Source organism: Carlito syrichta, unplaced genomic scaffold (genome assembly GCF_000164805.1).
Source record: "Carlito syrichta isolate Samal-C Ts95f unplaced genomic scaffold, Tarsius_syrichta-2.0.1 Scaffold302868, whole genome shotgun sequence".
NCBI lineage: Eukaryota > Metazoa > Chordata > Mammalia > Primates > Tarsiidae > Carlito > Carlito syrichta.
In genome coordinates, this window is record NW_007246964.1 from 325,728 (window position 1) to 343,126 (window position 17,399).

The 17,399-nt window shown below is 51.2% G+C and overlaps 1 protein-coding gene across 1 annotated transcript in view; it reads left to right on the forward strand.

The window, feature by feature from the left end:
- The window catches only part of AKNA (AT-hook transcription factor), a 46,621-nt gene that overhangs the window by 2,085 nt on the left and 27,137 nt on the right, over positions 1-17,399 (forward strand). Inside the window, exons 2-4 of the mRNA XM_008057211.1 lie at positions 5,172-5,561; positions 9,551-10,617; positions 12,256-12,330. Of these exons, the coding sequence (XP_008055402.1) occupies positions 5,288-5,561; positions 9,551-10,617; positions 12,256-12,330 (1,416 nt within the window). The 5' untranslated portion in view covers positions 5,172-5,287. The remainder of the gene's footprint in view (positions 1-5,171; positions 5,562-9,550; positions 10,618-12,255; positions 12,331-17,399) is intronic.

The window sequence follows — 17,399 nt, forward strand, 5'->3', positions numbered from 1 at the left end:
TGTCTCGAACCCACGGGCTCAGGCAATCTACTCACCTCAGCCTCCCAAAGGCGCGGGATTACAGGCTGAGCCACCGAGCCCGGCTTCAGCTAATTGTTTTTAAAAGTTTTTGTAGAGATGAGGTCTCGCTGTGTTGCCTAAACTGACGTATCTTTATACTTTAAAAGTTATGACCTCACGGAGGAGGAGAGAGATGAACAATTCTGATGCTGTTACCCTTGGAGCTGAGTCAACTGGGAGTTTCAGGGTCTTCTAGCCCCCTCTCCTGCCTCCCAACCCACCCAAGCAGGGTGATACTTCCTTCCAGTAGCAAGAGTAGTTGGTGTTTTCTCCATTTTACGGTGAGGAAAATATAAGACCAGCCATGCATCATAACAGCAGCAGTCAGGGCTGGAACCTAACTCCTGATGTCCAGCCTGTTTCTCCATCACAGCATGGTCCCAACCTGAAGTTGGCACTAATATGTGTTTGTTGACTGACTTGCTGACTGACCAGTTCTGGGACTCCATGGCGCCAAGGGCTGTGGCTTGCCTGGAAGACAAAGGCCTTGCTCAGAAGAGGCCCACAGGTTTAAGGGCCCAAGGCACAAATGTCAGTAACCACAGCTGCCTCTGATGTGCGCCTTCCCCTGGTCACAGTGAGATTTCTATGATGACTGAGTCATCCCAGAAGACAGGATGTTCCTCTTTGTGTGCCCAGAGGCTTCTGTGATTGGGCGGGCTGCTCTGTGGCAGGGCTAGAAAAAAGCCCTTTAAAAAGTCAAAAAACCGCACGCCTCCCCCAGCCCTTTCCTCAGAAGAGGCTTCCGAAAAAGAAAAGCAACGACTGAAACGTCGCCCCTCCTACACCTGCATCTGAACAGGAGCTAGAGGGCCCAGCTAGCATCACAGGGCTGGCCCTGCTGAGGCCCTGGTTTAAATTGGAGTCCCAGGCCCTGTCACAGGACCACTGAGTCAGGCTCTCTGGGGTCGACCCAGGAATCTGCGTGCCTAGATGATTCTTAAGCACACCCCAGCTTAAGATCACTGCCAGGGATTTCCAGGAGACGTACAGGCCCCGTGGAAGGTAGGGGAAGCACGGATTAGAGCTTCTATTTAAAATATAGTTGAGACCTGGTGCAGTAGGTCACACCTGTGATCCCAGCACTCTGGGATACTGAGGCGGGAGAATCACTTGAACCCAAGAGTTTGAGACTAGCCTGGGCAGCGTAACAAGATCTCGTCTCTACAAAAAATACAAAAATTAGCCAGGCATGGTGGTGCACATCTGCAATCCAAGCTACTTGGGAGTCCGAGGTAGAAGGATCACCTGATCCCAGGAGGTCGAGACCCTGGTGAGCCAGGATCATGCCACTGCACTCCAGCCTGGGTGACAGAGTAAGACCCTGTCTCAAAAAAATAAACAAATAAATAAGTACAGCTGACCCTTGAAAATGTACATGTTAGGGGTGCCAATCCTCCTGCAGTCAAAAAATCTGTGTGTAACTTTTGAGTGCCCCAAAACTTAGCTACTAGTAGCCTACTGCTGACCAGAAGCCTTAAGGGTGACAACAGTCGATTGGCACATATTTTGCGTGTCATATGTATTATGTATTATATTTTTACAATAAAGTAAACTAGAGAAAAGAAAATGTTATTAAGATAATCATAAGGGAGAGGAAATGTGTGGAGTGTTCCTTAAGCGGAAGTGGATCGTCACAAAGGTCGTCATCCTCCTTGTCTGCAGGTTGAAAAGGCTGAGGAGGAGGAGGAAGAGGAGGGGTTGGTCTTGATGTCTCAGGGGTGGCAGAGGCGGGAGAAGACCCATGTGTAAGTGGATCCCAGTAGTTCAAACTCAGGTTGTTCAAGGGCCACCTGTATTTTATTTTCTATTGCACCTTTTAAAAAATTCACTTTTGGAAATATTCTTTCTGATACATGTACTATATTAGCGTGAGAATACATGTATGTAAAGTTGTAAGGAATATATATCTATTGGTAGGTAAACAAATATATTATTACCAATGGATTGTGTGATTCAAAAAAAATCTTGAGGTAGGAGGATCACTTGAGGCCAGGAGTTTGAGACTAGCCTGGGCAGCATTAGCAAGACCCACTCCCTAAAATGATAAAATAGCTGAGCATGGTGGCTCATGCTTCTAGTCCCAGTGTCTCAGGAGGCTGAGGCAAGAGGATCACTTGAGCCCAGGAGTTCGAGGTTGCCGTGAGCTATGATCTCACCACTAAACTCCTGCCTGGGTGACAGAGCAAACCCCATTTCTAAAAAAAAAAAAAATTTTCAATTGGAAACCACTGAGCCAAAATTGACTGTTGCAAATCTTGCCCTGGCACTAACCAGCTGGGTGTTCTTGGCCAAGTCACTACACACAAAGCTTCAGTTTTGTCATCTGAAAAATAGTTTTCTTATGACCTACCCTCACGTTTGTGGGGAAGGCAGATTGAGATCATGTAGGTAAATCCTATAGGTAGGCTGGCGTGGAGTAGACACAACACATGTGGTAGGGACTCGGGCCAGAAGACATCATGCAGGGTGTTCTGGGGGACATTCTAGGGCTCTGTGTTGGGGCGGCAGAGAGATGAACTGGTGGGGAGAGAAGAGAAAAACCCCGAGCCCTCATCTACAGGACAGGGGGTGCAACCCAGGAGGGAAGAATGTTACTCCCTGTCTCCACCCTAGCCCTTGAAAAGTCAGCCTTTCCTGGGCAGCACTTTTCCCTGGGGAACTCTGTGTCCAGAAATAGTTGCCTGCTGACTTTTCTCAACTGCACACATCAAGTCTCCTGAGCAGGATCCAAGTGCTCATGAGGCTAAAGGGACAAACAGCCTTGTCTGTCCTGGGAAGCCTGGAGTCTTGCTCCACTTGACCACAGCCAGGAGAGAAGAGCCCAGATCATGGGCCAGGAGGCTGACCCATGTGCACCTTTGAGTGAGACCCCTCCCCACTCTGGAGCTCAGTTTCCCCATCTGCAGAAGTAGGCCTTTGCACAAGCAGACCCGGCAGCCCCACTGTGCTGACGTGCTCCGGTTCTTGAAACTTCCGTGGCTTGGTACTCCCTGGTGGAACTCAAAGCTCTGTGGCTATGTTGTTTCCTGGGCTTGGTGCTGTGCTGGGTGCAGAGGGAACGTTTGGGTAAATAGCAGGAGGCTGGGAAGGAAGGAGGCAAAAGGAGATGAGAGGGAGGAGGAAAAGAGGGAAAGAGGGAGAGGAAGACAGGGGAGGAGGAAGGAAGACAGGGGAGGAGCCCTTCGCCGCCCTGCCCCTGCCCCCACCCTGCCCCTGCCCCTGCCACAGTATAGCCAGGCTCTGACCGGGCTTCTCCGTCCTGGTTCTTTCCCCAGAGCTGCACCCCTGATAGGACTCCCCCTGTGTTCATACCACAGCCACTGGGGAGACCACTTCTGTGTCCAGGAAATCCCCTGGCAGCCTCGCTCCCCACCCAGGTCCTCTTGCCTGGAAGGCTTTTGAAAAAAATTGAGGTGAAATTCACGTAACAAAACTTTTTTAAGATAGACAATCCAGTGGCATTTCGTATATTCATATTGTTGTGTACTCACCACCTTTGTCTAGTTGCAAAACACTTTCATCACCCCAGAAGGAAACCCCATGCCCATTAAGCTGTTACTACCTACTCCCCCTTATCCCAGCACCTGGCAAACACCAATCTGCTTTCTCTCTCTTTGGATATTCCTATCTGGACTTTTCATATCTATGGGATCAGCTTTATGTGGCCTTTTATTTTATTTTATTTTATTTTTGAGTTGGAGTCTCACTCAGTCGCCCAGACTGGAGTGCAGTGGCCACTTCCGGCCACCGCAGCCTCGACCTGCTGGGCTCCAGCGATCCTTCCGCCTCGGCCTTCCGAGTAGCCGGAATTACAGGCGCGCGCTACCACGCCTGGCTGATTTTTTGATTTATTGTAGAGATGAGGTCTCGCTGCCCAGGCGGGTCTCGAACCCGCGGGCTCAGGCAATCCACTCACCTCAGCCTCCCTATATGTGGCCTTTTATGTCCGGTGTCTTCAGGTAGCATAATGTTTTTGAGGTTTTCTGCATTGTAGCATGTGTCGAGACTTCTGTGTGTTTGTGTGTGTGTGTGTGTGTGTGTGTGTGTGTGTGTGTGTGTGTGTGTGTGTGTCAGGGTTCTCACTCTGCCACCCAGGCTGGAGTGAAGTGACAGGGTTCATGGCTCACCTCGGCCTCAACCTCCTGGGTTCAGATGATCCTTCTGCCTCAGCCTCCTGAGTAGCTGGGACTACAGGTGGGCACCACCATGCCTGGATAATTTTCTGATTTTCTGTAGAGATGAGGTCTTGCTATGTTACCCAGGCTGGTATCAAACTCCTAGACTCAAGTAATCCTCTCGCCTCAGCCTCCCAAAGTGCTGGAATTACAGGCATGAGCCACCATGCCCAGCCTCATTCCTTTTTTTTTTTTTTTTGGTCTTCATTCTTTTTTATGACTGAAGAATATTACATTGTATACAGACACCAGAAATTGTGTATCCATTTATCTGTTGAGTGGCATTTGGGTCGCTTCCTCCTTCTGGCAATCGTGAGCAGTGCTGCTGTGAACATGTATGGGTATATGTGTTTGAGTACATGTCTTCAGTTCTCGAGGGTACTGGCATGCTCTTTTCACCATTCCCCTACTTCTCCATCTGAATTTCCACCCAAGGGAGGTCAGGGAAGGTTCCCAGAAGTGGCGTCTAGACTGTGTCTTTCCTGACCTCCCCAGCCTGTGTCAGGCCCAGCCCTAGACTCCCCTATCACATCCCATCTGGATTTGTCCTTGCCTGGTGATCTCTTTGCTTCCTCTGGGGCCATCAGTTCTCCTGTGGGCAGTACCTGTGCCCTGTGCCCTTGTGTGGAGCTGGGTATGCTTAACAGTAGCTAGCACACACTGAACACCTATTGGTCAGTGCGCTGGCCGCTGGGCCCCTCTTCCTATGTCTCAGCTAGATTATAAAACTCTGAAGAGAGAGAGAATTATTGTCCCAGTTTCACTGGTGAGGAAAACAAAAGTAGAGAGACTTGCCCAAGGTTACATGGCTTCAGGAGGACGGATCCAGGAGCCGAACCACGGCAGTCTGACTGAAGAGTCACTGCTGGTCCCTTCTTTTGAATAAAGCAGGGATTTGAGGGCTGATGTCACTCCTTGATTGTGTCCCCACAGGCTGCAGGCAGGATGGTTGGTGTTGAAAGGAGCCAGCGGTGACCCTGGGGCCCCCTGCGGCAGCTCTGTCCCCTGATGAAGATGAAGAGGCCCAGGTGAAGCCCAGGCCAGCCCCGATGGCCAGCTCGGGGACCGAGATCCAATGGACGGAGCCTGGCCTGGGGAAGGAGCCCCAGAGGCGGCGCTGGACCTGGGCTGAGGAGGAGGAAGACGCTGAGAGAGGAGGGGCACAAGGCTGGGGGCAAGAGGGGCCCCTTCCCGAAGTCACCAGCCCTGGGTTCCTAGAGGACTTCCGCCTGGCACAGCAGCGCCTCCCGCCGCCAGGGTGGGACCCAGACCCACAGCCTGATGGGCCACAGGATTCCGAGTCAGGAGGGTCTTCAGGAGAAGGTGAGGTTGACTCCCCCACAGTCCTGACTTGCCCCCCAAACATCCCCCACCTGGCAGGGAGAGGGAGGTGGGGACAGCTTTAGAGTTTTAAATGAATTCTACAAAGTCTGTAATTTGCAATTTTAAAAGCTTTAAATTGCATAAGTAATACTGTTTTGACTGCAAGAAAGTCAGAAGATGTAAGCAAAAAATAGGTAAAATTTAAAATGACTTATCCCATCCCCAGATAATAACTCTTTTCGTTATGTGTAGATATGCAAATATATATGAATATGGAACAGTATTCTACACACGCCATTGTAACCTGCTTTTTGTTAACTTGATAGATGGGAAGAGTTTCACAGTTCACCAAACCCCCTTCCACAAGTCATTCCTTACGTCTGCGTAGGATTTCACAGTGTGGATCTCCTGTAGTTTGTCAAACCAACCTCCTCTGCTGGGCATGTTGGGGGTTCCTGGGTTTTACTATTATAAATAAGGCAAGCTGGGCTCGGTGGCTCAGCCTGTAATCCCGCGCCTTTGGGAGGCTGAGGTGAGTGGATTGCCTGAGCCCGCGGGTTCAAGACCCGCCTGGGCAGCAAGACCTCATCTCTACAATAAATCAAAAAATCAGCCGGGCGTGGTAGCGTGCACCTGTAGTTCGGCTACTTGGAAGGCTGAGGCGCAAGGATCACCGGAGCCCAGCAGGTCGAGGCTGCGGTGGCCGGGAGCGGCCACTGCACTCCAGTCTGGGCGACAGAGTGAGACTCCAACTCAAAAAAAAAAAATAAGGCAGAGATAGAATGTCATTAATACATCTTTGCACACTTGATTTGATCATCTCTTTGGTCATTTGAATTACTTGGTCCAGGGGTTGTGTCCATTTTTTAAAATACCAATTAGCAACGGGAATACCTTGTTTTCTACAATATAACTGTGTTCCCTTTGCATCCAGACCAACTTAGACTAAATTCCTAGTTTTGCTTGGCAAGTCCCTTCTGTCTGAATCTTGATTTTCTATCTGTGAAATGGGAGTCATGATACTGTCAAGAATAGTAAGAGCTCGACCCGTGGTAGTTATTGCACATAAGTTATGGACACAATGCCCTTGTTTTAGGATCCTATGAGTCCTGCAGGTCCATGTGGGTGGTGGAGAAGCTGTTAACTGGGATTATGCCATTCCTCAAAGTTTTATACACAGTTCTGCTTACAGCAGAGTTGGCCTACAGCTGTCCACTCGGGAACCACTTCTGAGTTCCCCATTAGGGAGTAGTGACTGAGATGCACTGGGTGACAGAGTAGAGGCATCTCTTCCTGGGTCACAGTCACATGGTAACCCCTGCTGTGATGTAACAGCTGCTGCCATGTCCTTTGCCCTTACTGTGTGCCAGTCACAGGGCTGGGCAGGGCCTGGTCTCTCTCCTTCTCTTCATACCACCCTCTGCCAGGTAGGAGGGGCTAGCCCCAGGTTGAATAAGGACTGCCAGTGAGGTCAGGGACTTACTCAGGGCTCCAGTGAGGGGTCACAGAAGTTAGGATTGAACACAGGGCTCTCTGATTCCAAAGCCCATGCTCTTCACTCTACTGCAAGGCCCCTAGTGGCAGAGGTAGACTTGCCTGCATGACCAGGGCCTGGGTTCTAGGTCCAGGACTGCTCTGAACTACTCTGTGATCGTTGGCAAGTTACTTAACCTCTCTGGACTTCAGGTGTGCTACTGTAAACAAAAGTGACTCACTGAGGAAGATTTTAGGTAGCTAAGGGATGTAGGGGTTTCAAGGTTAGGGGAAAGCATACAGAGGAACAGAAATTGATATAAGTGTTGTGACAAAGGTGCATCTGGCCAAAGCAGAGAGTGTAGGCTTGGGGGTGCCCATGAAATTTTAAACATATCCCAGAGACCAACACAGGATCTAGAAAAGAGTAAGTGCTCAATAAACGTTAACTGCATAGATGATGTACAGATGGATGGATGAGTAGATGGATGGGTGATAGGTGGGTGAGTGGGTGGGTGGGTGGATGAATGGTTGAAAGGAAGCATGCCTGGATGGATGGATGGTAGATGGGTGAGTGGGTGGGTGAACAGGTGGTTGAAAGGAAGGATGATTGGATGGACAGATAGAGATAGATGGGTGAGTGGGTACATGGTTGAAGGGAAGAATGATCAGATGGATGATAGGTGACTGGGCGGGTAGATGGATGGATGGTTGAAAGGAAAGATAGTTTGGATGGATGGATGGATGATAGATGAGTGAGCTGGCGGGTGGATGGGTGGAGAGTTGAAAGGAAGAATGGTTGGTTGCATGGATAGATAGGGATGATAGATGAGTGAGTGGCCAGGTAGATGGATGGATGGTTGACAGGATGGATGATTGGATGACTAAATGTTTGGATGGATGATAGATGGTGAGTGGGAAGGTAGATGGATGGATAGTTGAAAGGAAGGATGGATGGATGGATGGATGATAGATGGGTGAGTGGATAAGTGGATGGATGGGTGGTTGAAATGAAGGATGATTGGATGGATGGATGTATATATGGTTGGATGGATGGATGATAGATGGGTGGTTGAAAGGAAGGATGGTTGAATGGATGGATGGATGGATGGATGGATGGATGGATGGATGGATGGATAAATATTTCTCGAGTACCTACACTGCAATATTTATAGTAACTATCCATTTCCTGGTAGCTTTAAATGCCATACTTTCCTCCCCCCGCCCCCCACTTTTCCCTTTATTTTCTTCTTTCTATTCAGTCAACAAATAGTATTGGAAACCAACTCTGCAAATGTAATCATGAACAAAAAGCTGTTGCCCTAGAGCTTGCAGTGTTGTGGGGGAGACAAATACGAATGAAACAATTACATCAATAAATGGAAAACACTGTGGTAATTATTACAAAGTAGTGGCAGCCAGTCCTATATGAGCCTAGAAAAGGGAGGATTTGACATAGCCAGGGAGATCTAAGACTTCCTTGATGAGGTAAATGTTGAGTGAACACCTGAAGGACAGATAGGAGTTAAGGCGAAGGAAGGGAGAGAGTACCCATCAGAAAAACGAGCCTGGGGTACTCTTCCTTCTGGTGGGTGGGAACGTGGTGTGTGCATGCTTGGCTGGAGCAGGGAGAGCCTGAGGGGCCATGGAAAGAGATGGGCCGCCGGGCTTGGTGGCTCAGCCTGTAATCCCGCGCCTTTGGGAGGCTGAGATGAGTGGATTGCCTGAGCCCACGGGTTCGAGACCCACCTGGGCAGCGAGACCTCATCTCTACAATAAATCAAAAAATCAGCCGGGCGTGGTAGCGCATGCCTGTAATTCCGGCTACTTGGAAGGCTGAGGCGGAAGCATCGCTGGAGCCCGGCAGGTCGAGGCTGCGGTGGCCGGGAGTGGCCACTGCACTCCAGTCTGGGCGACAGAGTGAGACTCCAACTCAAAAAAAAAAAAAAAAAAGAGATGGGTCAAGAGAGCTTGAGGGACCAGAGTGGCAGAGACCTTAGGACCCCTGAAGGTTCCTCCTTTGTTCTGGGAACAACAGGATGATATGGGTAAGTTTTCAGATGGAGGATGAGGGTGATGATGGAGGAGACGCTTAGGTGGCTACTGCAGTGATCCAGGTAAGAGAGGATGTGACATGAGTGCAGGTGGTGGTGGTGAACTTCAGAGCAGAACATGAGCTTGCAAGCTCTATGGAAGGTAATGCAACAGGGCCAGGTGACAGATTCGGTTGGACCAGGGGGAGAGACAGCAAAGGTACCTACCAGGCTTCTGGCTTGTGCAACTGGAGGGGGAAACCCTGGAGGGACCACCCAGCAGGTTTGGGGTTGAGTTAAGGAACTATAAGATAATAGAGGAGGTATCAGATAAGCACTTGGCCAGATGGGGGGCTCAGTGGGATTCTTGCCACCTCCGCATAGCGAGGAAATGGAAGCCAGAGAGCTAATGTGATTCAGAGCTCTGCTATATGATGAGTGTGGTCTTGGTATATGCTAAGCAATGAACAACCTGTCTTCCAGAGACTGAAGCAGAGGATGTGGATAGCCCAGACAGTTCCACCTTGCCTTCCAACTGGCTCCCCCACCGGGACCATCAATTGGACATGACTGAAGAGGAACCAGATGGGGCCATTAGGAATCTGGAGGCTGAGGAAGCTGAAGAAAACTCCCCAAGGTCAGGGTCCGAGACTGGTCTCAGCTCTGAGGGCAACGGAAAGACCAGCCCCATGGCTCTTGGGCAGGGGTGGGCCAGGGGCTGGGTGGCCTCCAACAAACAAACCGGCGGAAGCAAACTTTCAGAACATTCTGAAGCCAACCCATCTGTTGAGCTCAGCCCCACAAGGTCCTGGAGCAGCGGAACTGTGAGCCTCGACCACCCTAGTGACAGCCTTGACTCCACCTGGGAAGGAGAGACTGACGTCCCCCAGCCCGCTGCCCTGGCAGAGACCTTGCCACAGAGCCCCAGCCTCCACCTCCTACACCCAGATGACAGAACTGGAGGCAGTGTTGCTCGGGCAACCCCCGCAGAGTTCCAGGACTCCTCGGTACCCCCATCCCAGAGCCCCCAGTGCGCTGCACATAGATGGAGGAGAGGAACCACCAGCCTCTCCCACCCCCAGCCCAAGGACCAAACCCAGAAGCCAACAAAGACATCACCTAAGCCGCTCCCTTCCCGTTTCACCGGCTCCATCAGCCCCCTGAATCCTCCATCTAGGCTAGCTTGGCAGGGCAGGCGGCCGCCCAGGCAGGGAGCCACTCTGGCTGGCCGCTCCTCTTCTGATACTTCCAAGTATGGCCGGGGACAGCTGAACTACCCACTCCCTGACTTCTCCAAGGTGGGGCCCCGCGTGAGGTTCCCCAAAGATGAGAGCTACCGGCCCCCCAAGTCCAGAAGCCACAACAAGCAGCCTCAGGGCCCTACCAGGCCCCTCATCTTCAAGTCACCGGCAGAGATTGTACGGGAAGTGCTGTTGAGCAGTGGAGAAGCAGCCGTGGCGAAGGACCCACCTTCTGCCCACTCTACCACCACAGTTCCCCAAGAGTTTCAGACACCCGAACAAGCCACTGAGCTGGTCCATCAGCTCCAGGTGAGCAGGACCCACGTCTTTGGGTGTGTCTCCAAGGCACCTTTTGGCCTAGAATGGAGGCTTTTAGGGGTGGGGAGGCCCGGGGTCTGGGACCGGGGCCTCCTGCTGGTGGAGGCAGGGTGTACCCAGGCCCTAAGATAGACCCAAGCCCTTTGGCTCAAAAAGAACAGTGATTGTGCTCATGGGTCAAGGATGATCTAATGTCTGTTGGCTTTCAACTTCTACCATTAAAAAAATTCAGACATATACAAGAGAGAAAATAATGTAATAAGTTCCCACTACCCACCACCCAGCATTCACAATTAACCACTCCTGACAACACTTTTCATCTGTGGCCTTACTTCTCCCCACCCACGCCCCACTGGAGTATTCCAAAGGAATATTTCAGACATCTAATCATTTTATCTAAAAGCACTTTAGTGTGTATATGTCTAAAGATGCAGACCCTGTTTTAAACCCAATCATGATATCACGATCATACCTGTACATTCATGCTAATTCTTAGGTATGACACCAGTGTTCAGATCTCTCCTTGTGTATCCTAAGTGGCTTGTTCATTTTGGTTAGTGTGAGTCAGGATCTGTACTTGTCTCGTGTATTGCATTTGGTCAGTGTTCAGTGAACCTTTCGTGTCTCTCCTCCCCCTCTTTGTTTGCTGCTGCTGCTGCTGCTTCTTCTTTTTTTTTTTTTTTTGCTTTTTTTTTTCAAGTTTCTTTTACTCTGTTTTTTCTCCCTCCTTCTTCTTCCTTGCAACTTACTTGTTGAGGAAGTTAGTCTGCCCCATAGAGGAGCTGCCCACATCCTAGGCTTTGTGGTGTCCCTTCAAGCCTCCCCTTGCCCTCTCTTTTTCTTGGTACTAGTAGTGATTTAGCAGCCACTGATGGTCATCGCTTTAATCCAGGCCTTCGTTTGGGGTGACAGAATGGTAGTATGACAATGCTCTCACTCCGTCTATGTTACTTGCCAGAAATCCTCTAAAAAGTAAACATTTTCCTGGTCAACTCTTTGGTTAGCAGGTTCTTGTTTGTATGGGAAAGACAAGGGATGCTCCTTTCTGTCCTCCTAGTTGGTTGTTTTCAGAGCAATGAGTCAGCTCCCTTGTGTCCGTCACAGGGGACTATGACATTTGCTTTTGCTTTTTTCCCTGTGACGACTTGTTTTAATAAAGTTCTTCGGGTTTGTTTAAGGTGATTGACTCTGAGTTGGTGGAACTGTTTTCAAGTCTCCTGTTTTTCTACTGTGGAACTCTTGGGCGATTCGTTCAATCGGACATTAAAAAATACCTCTGAAGCATTGACTATAGAGCAGTAAGGAAGACAGATATGGCCTCATCCTGCAGAGTTGATAGACGGCAGGGAGGGGGGAAGTAAAATCGTGGCAGCCTTGTGTGATGGAAGTCATGCATCGAGGTAGACCAACCTCCCTTCAGACTCACAGTTGGGACTGGTAGACCAGTTGTCCTGCTGCCTCTGACTCTGGAATTTGGTGTTGAAGTCTGCATTGCATGTGAGCCTGAAACTATCTGTTCAACCCCCACCACCGAGGAACCCAGAAGCCCCCATGGGGGGGTCTGCCTGCCAGGATCTCACAGACAGGAGGCGTGTGCTGTGTAACTGTGTTGCTCTCCATTTCCTGCAGGAGGACTACCACAAGCTTCTCACCAAGTATGCCGAGGCCGAGAACACCATCGACCAGCTACGCCTTGGGGCCAAGGTACCAGGCTGGGATAGGGGGAGACATGGGCCCGGGATGACTAGGAGGTGACACCTTCCCCTAGTCCTAGAGAATGGCCACTGCCCCCTGCATCCTTTGAGTCCCTGGCAACAGTGGAACCTCAGTTCTCGTTCTACCCCAAGGTACCCCTGTGGCTGTCTCCTTTACCGTCGATTGAGTGCCCGAATTTCACCAGGAGCTCTCGCCTTCTAGATGGGCTCTGGAGTACAACCACCTGGGTTCAACTTCTGCCTCTGTTACTAACCAGCTATGTGACCTTAAGGAAGTTATTTGGGCCCTCTTTGCTGCTTCCTTGAGTAGCACAGAATTTCTACTCAGCCCCTGATTCTTGTTTTCAGGGCCTGATTCTTCCATCCCCACCGCCTCACCCACAGCCCCTCTCCTGGACTCCCTATGAGGCAGGGGGAATGGGGAGGGGGAACCCACCACCCACCCCAGTCCCCACCGTGTCTTGGGGGATAGCTGTGAATTCTGCACTCGGAACCTTCCTCTTTTCTGAGTGAGACAGGAAGTGAGACCTGTTGTGGCCCCTCGTGGCTTCCTGTTTTCTCTGTAGCCCCCTCTTGCCCCATCAAGTAGCAGTGGAGGAGGGGGTGGGAGCTGAGGTGCAGAGACACAGACACCCCCGCCCCCCATCCCGCCTCTGTCATGCTCCCTGACCCCTCCCCCCACCAAGGCTGTTGCTGTCAACATCTAAAGGTGCTTGGGGCACATGGGAGGCGCCTTGGTGAGGAAACAGAAAGAGGCCTGCTCTGGGACCAGGAGACTCTCTCCCACCCCTCCCACCTCATTCAGCCTGTTGATAAATGGGGGCTGATCAGACCTTCCTCCTGGGCCCTAAGGAAGCTCCTTCCAGCTCTCTGAACTGCTGAGCCAGATCCAGGGACAGAAAGGGCAGAGGAGTAGGGGAGGGGAGCAGAGGGGGGGCTCAATGGGCCATCCTTTCTGGGGAAAATCACACTCTCCTGGCTGCAGACACCTAGAAGGTCTGAGGAGAGAGGAACTGGTCATCAGGCCCAAACCCTTCAGCTTTCCCATTTTACAGACTGGGAAACTGGGGCCCCAGTGTGGGTAGAGGCTGCTGAAGGTCATGGAGGGTCAGGGCTGGAGGCTTGGAGCGTTCCTGCCTCCCTCTCTCCCTTCCTTCCTGTCCTCGTGTAAGGGTAGAGTCAGGATGAGGAAAGCACTCACCTGGTGCTCAGCAGGCACTTCATGAGAGTTGGGGAATACTGTTACTATAAAGATGTTTTGTGAGCGCCAGGCACAGTGCAGGCAAAGGTGGACATGGGAGCATGGCGGTGGTGCCTCCTCGTGGGTGCCGCTGGCCTCCCAGGACTCAGGACCTTCCTGTGAACAGTCACCCAGGCCAGCCTGGCACACAGGCCCTGGCTCATGAGTGTGTGTGTGTGTGTGTGTGTGTGTGTGTGTGTGTGTGTGTGTGTGTGTGCCGCAGGAGGGAGAGTGGGAAGGGTTCGGCACCGCTTCCTGGGAAAATGAGTGCTTGGCTGAGGGCTGTCCCTAAGACAAAAGGAGCACAGTTTAGCTGAACTCTGCTGAGGCAGGATGACTCTCTCCCCTCATAACAGTCTCACAGCTGCCCTGGGGGAGCAATACAGGGCAGAAGAGAACAAGGGACCCCAGAGCTGGTAGGGGACTCGCCTGGGTCCCTCGGGGCCTGAGGGTCACTGCATTCCAGCCTCCCGAGCTTCTTCCTTCTGTCCAGGACTCTGTGCATGCTACCCTGAAGGCTCAGGAGACCCAGGGGTGGTATCCTGCTGAGATCCCTCGTAGGAAGCCCAGGTCACAGAGACCGTTCTGCCCCTCTGGCTGGGCAGCCAGGCAAACATGACTTTCCCGGTCCTGCTGAGTCCCTTCACTCTGGTCAGAGCCCACAAAAGGAGGCATGGATGTACCTGGGAGGGAGCTGGGCTGCTGCCCTGGATACCCAGGCCAGGCTCAGTGGGTGGGTGGCTGGGTGGGCAGCAATAGGTGAGCCCACGAGAGGGAGACAACATTCGCTGAGTAGCAAAAGGGGCCAGGCCCCAGCCTAACAGTCACCTCTCTCTCTCTCTCTCTCTCTCTCTCTCTCTCTCTCTTCTCTCTTTGAGATAGGATCTGACTCTGTTAGGTTGAAGTGCACCAGCACGATCATAGCTCACTTTAGCCTCCAACTCCTGGGCTCGGGCAACCTCCTGCCTCAGCCTCCTGAGTAGCTAGGACTACAGACCTGCACCACCATGCCCAGCTAATGTGTTTCAATTTTTTGTAGAAATGGGGGCTTGCTATGTTGCCCAGGCTGGTCTTGAACTCCTGGCCTCAAGTGATCCTCCCGCCTTGGCCTTCCAAAGAGCTGGGGTTACAGGTGTGACCCACTGTGCCCTGCCAAGGTCAGCTCATTTGATCCTCTCTACATGCAGACACTGAGGCTCAACCAGTTTCTGAAGCTGTTCTGAAGCTGTGAGATGTTGCTTAGCATCCCACAGCTGGTGAAAGAGGTAAAGCTGGGACTTAAATGGTGTTCTTCACCCCATGCTGGGTAGGTCTGACTCAGGCCCTGGCACTGGGTGTGGTGAGAGACAGGTAGATGGTGGTTATAGTAGTAAGAATGGTAGTGTGATGTTTACTGGCTGCTGTCCTAGGCACCTGGCAGTTGGGAAAGAGGTAAAGTCACTTGCCTAAGATCAAAAAAGCTTCAAACCAACAATGAAGCTCTGAAACCCACCATTAACACCACACTCTCTAGCAGATCTAAACTGACTACCCAGGATCTGCAGGTGGGGGCTGAGCATGGTGTCCCTTGGCCTGGCCTGGGACACCAGTGGATCTGGAGCCAGGGGCCTGGGGTGAGAGCAGGCAGCTGGCTGTGGGCCTGGGCGCCAGGCTGATCCCAAGGCACTGGCAGCCTCTGTTCTCTGAGTGGGCCTCTGGCCTGAGTTCATGGTGATCTCACTGCATTTGCAGCCCTTTTGCCACCTTCCCCCAACCCCGTTCCCCCATTTCAGCTGCAGAGGGATCTGGGAGAGCTGAGGTGACCAGAAATTACCCCAGAAAGAATGAGGGGGACAATGTGAAACCACCTTTCTCAGCATGTTCTGTTAGCCACTAGTGGGTCCAGAAGTCCCCATGGGGATGGGGGTGCGGAAGGCTTCTGGGTTGAAAGGAGTTGGGGAGACACTCCTGCTTCCTCTGCCCCTCCCTTCCTGCCCCATTCATAAAGCCCATTAGCATTTTAAAGGCTGCAAGAAATCCATCTGTGCATGGAATATTCATTTGTTTAACCCAGTGTTTCCCAAACTCCCTGGCCCACCCACCACCGAAACCCCCCAGGGAGCTAATCCTGCCTAGCGAGCGCCTTGGGACACCCTGGCTTACTAGGGTGCCTTAGCTCCCTGGAGTAGGCTGGGCTGTGTCCAGGGAGACAGGTCCTGGGAGGGAAAGGCCTGAGCAGCCAGCGGTACCCACCCCTCCCTCTGCTTCACATGGCTTCCTGGGCATCTGCTCAGGCATTTGGTTTCTCCACTTCATGCTCCTCTTTGATGCCTCAAACAAAGGGGCCTCCTGGCTTCCCTGGCACATCCCAGCTCCCTCGCATGGGAGCTGCCAGTGCCTGTCGCTCCCCAGGTGGGACCTGAGACTGAGGGAGAGGCTAGGGGAGGCAAATGCGTCAGAAGGCTGGGCTTCCCCTGAGATTTGGGTCACCACAGGAGGAGAGGGGTGCTGATGGGAAAGCCGCCACAGGCGGGTCTGAGCAGATGGCATGGGGATTATTAAAATCCAGCTTTGTTCTCAACTAGTGAGGTTCGTCCTGAGAGAAGGGGGGCAGCAGGGGCCAAGCCACACCAGGAAGAGATTTTTTGGCCAAGGCCAGGAACTGAAAAACAGTTTTAAAAAGTCTTCTTGCCTGGGGTCCAGGGAGCCTCCTCCCCAAGCCCCACCCTAACTGCCCACTCCCAACCTTGGAGCATCTGGGGGCAGTTGAGATAACCCACCTGACATCGTGATGTGCAGATGCCACAGAGGCAGAGTGTATCTTTTCCGGGGACCTGCCTTCACGGTGGCTGATGATAGCGATGGTGACGTTACAATGGTGATGACAATGATCGTGATGTGGTGATGATAATATTATGGTGACAATGATGATGCTGATGATATGGTGATGGCAGTGATGATGTGATGATGATGACAATGGGATGGTGTTGGTGATACTGATGGTGATGAGGATGATGATGTGGTGGTGGTTAATGGTGATGAATTACGGGTAGTGATTGCGTTTACTGAGCACTTACTTTGTGCACAGAGAGATTAATTAAGTCTCAAGGTGTGCAGTGGTGAAGTCTGGACATGAGCTTGGGCTCTGACTGTGGAGCTCACAGGCTAAGCCAGAGTGGGCAAACTTTCTTGGTAAAGGAGCAGATGGTGCATATTTCAGTTCCGTTGGGCCATGCAGCCTGTCACAGCTACCCAACTCTGCTGCCAGAGCAGGAAAGCAACCACAGACAATACATAAGCAAATAGACCAATAAAGTCCTATTGACAAAAACAGACTGTAGTCTTCCAAACTCTGTACTCAGCCGTTGTACGGTACATGGTTTTTCTCTGCTTTTGAGCTTTAAATGTCTTTCCTTGGTCATCTGCCTGGCTCCAGACTGCTCCCTCACAAACTGGGCCGTTTGCCATATTAAATCCATCCTCAAATGATAGAGATCAGCTACAAATGACACATTAGCTTGTTCACTCATTCATTTAAATAGCCATTAGTTGCTAATATTATCAATGTAACAATAGTTGCTGGAAATATTTATATTTGTTATCAAGAAATAATTATATGCTATATATTATAAATATATTAATGACAGTATTATAAATATAACAAATATTGTTAATACAAAGTATTATGAATACTTGAAAATCAGCCAGGTATGGTGTCTCATGCTATAATCCCAACGCTTTGGGAGGCTGAAGCAGAAGGATCAGTTTGAGGGCAGGAGTTTGAGACCAGTCTGGGCAATATAGTGTACCTCATCTCTACAAAAAGTAGAAAAAAAATT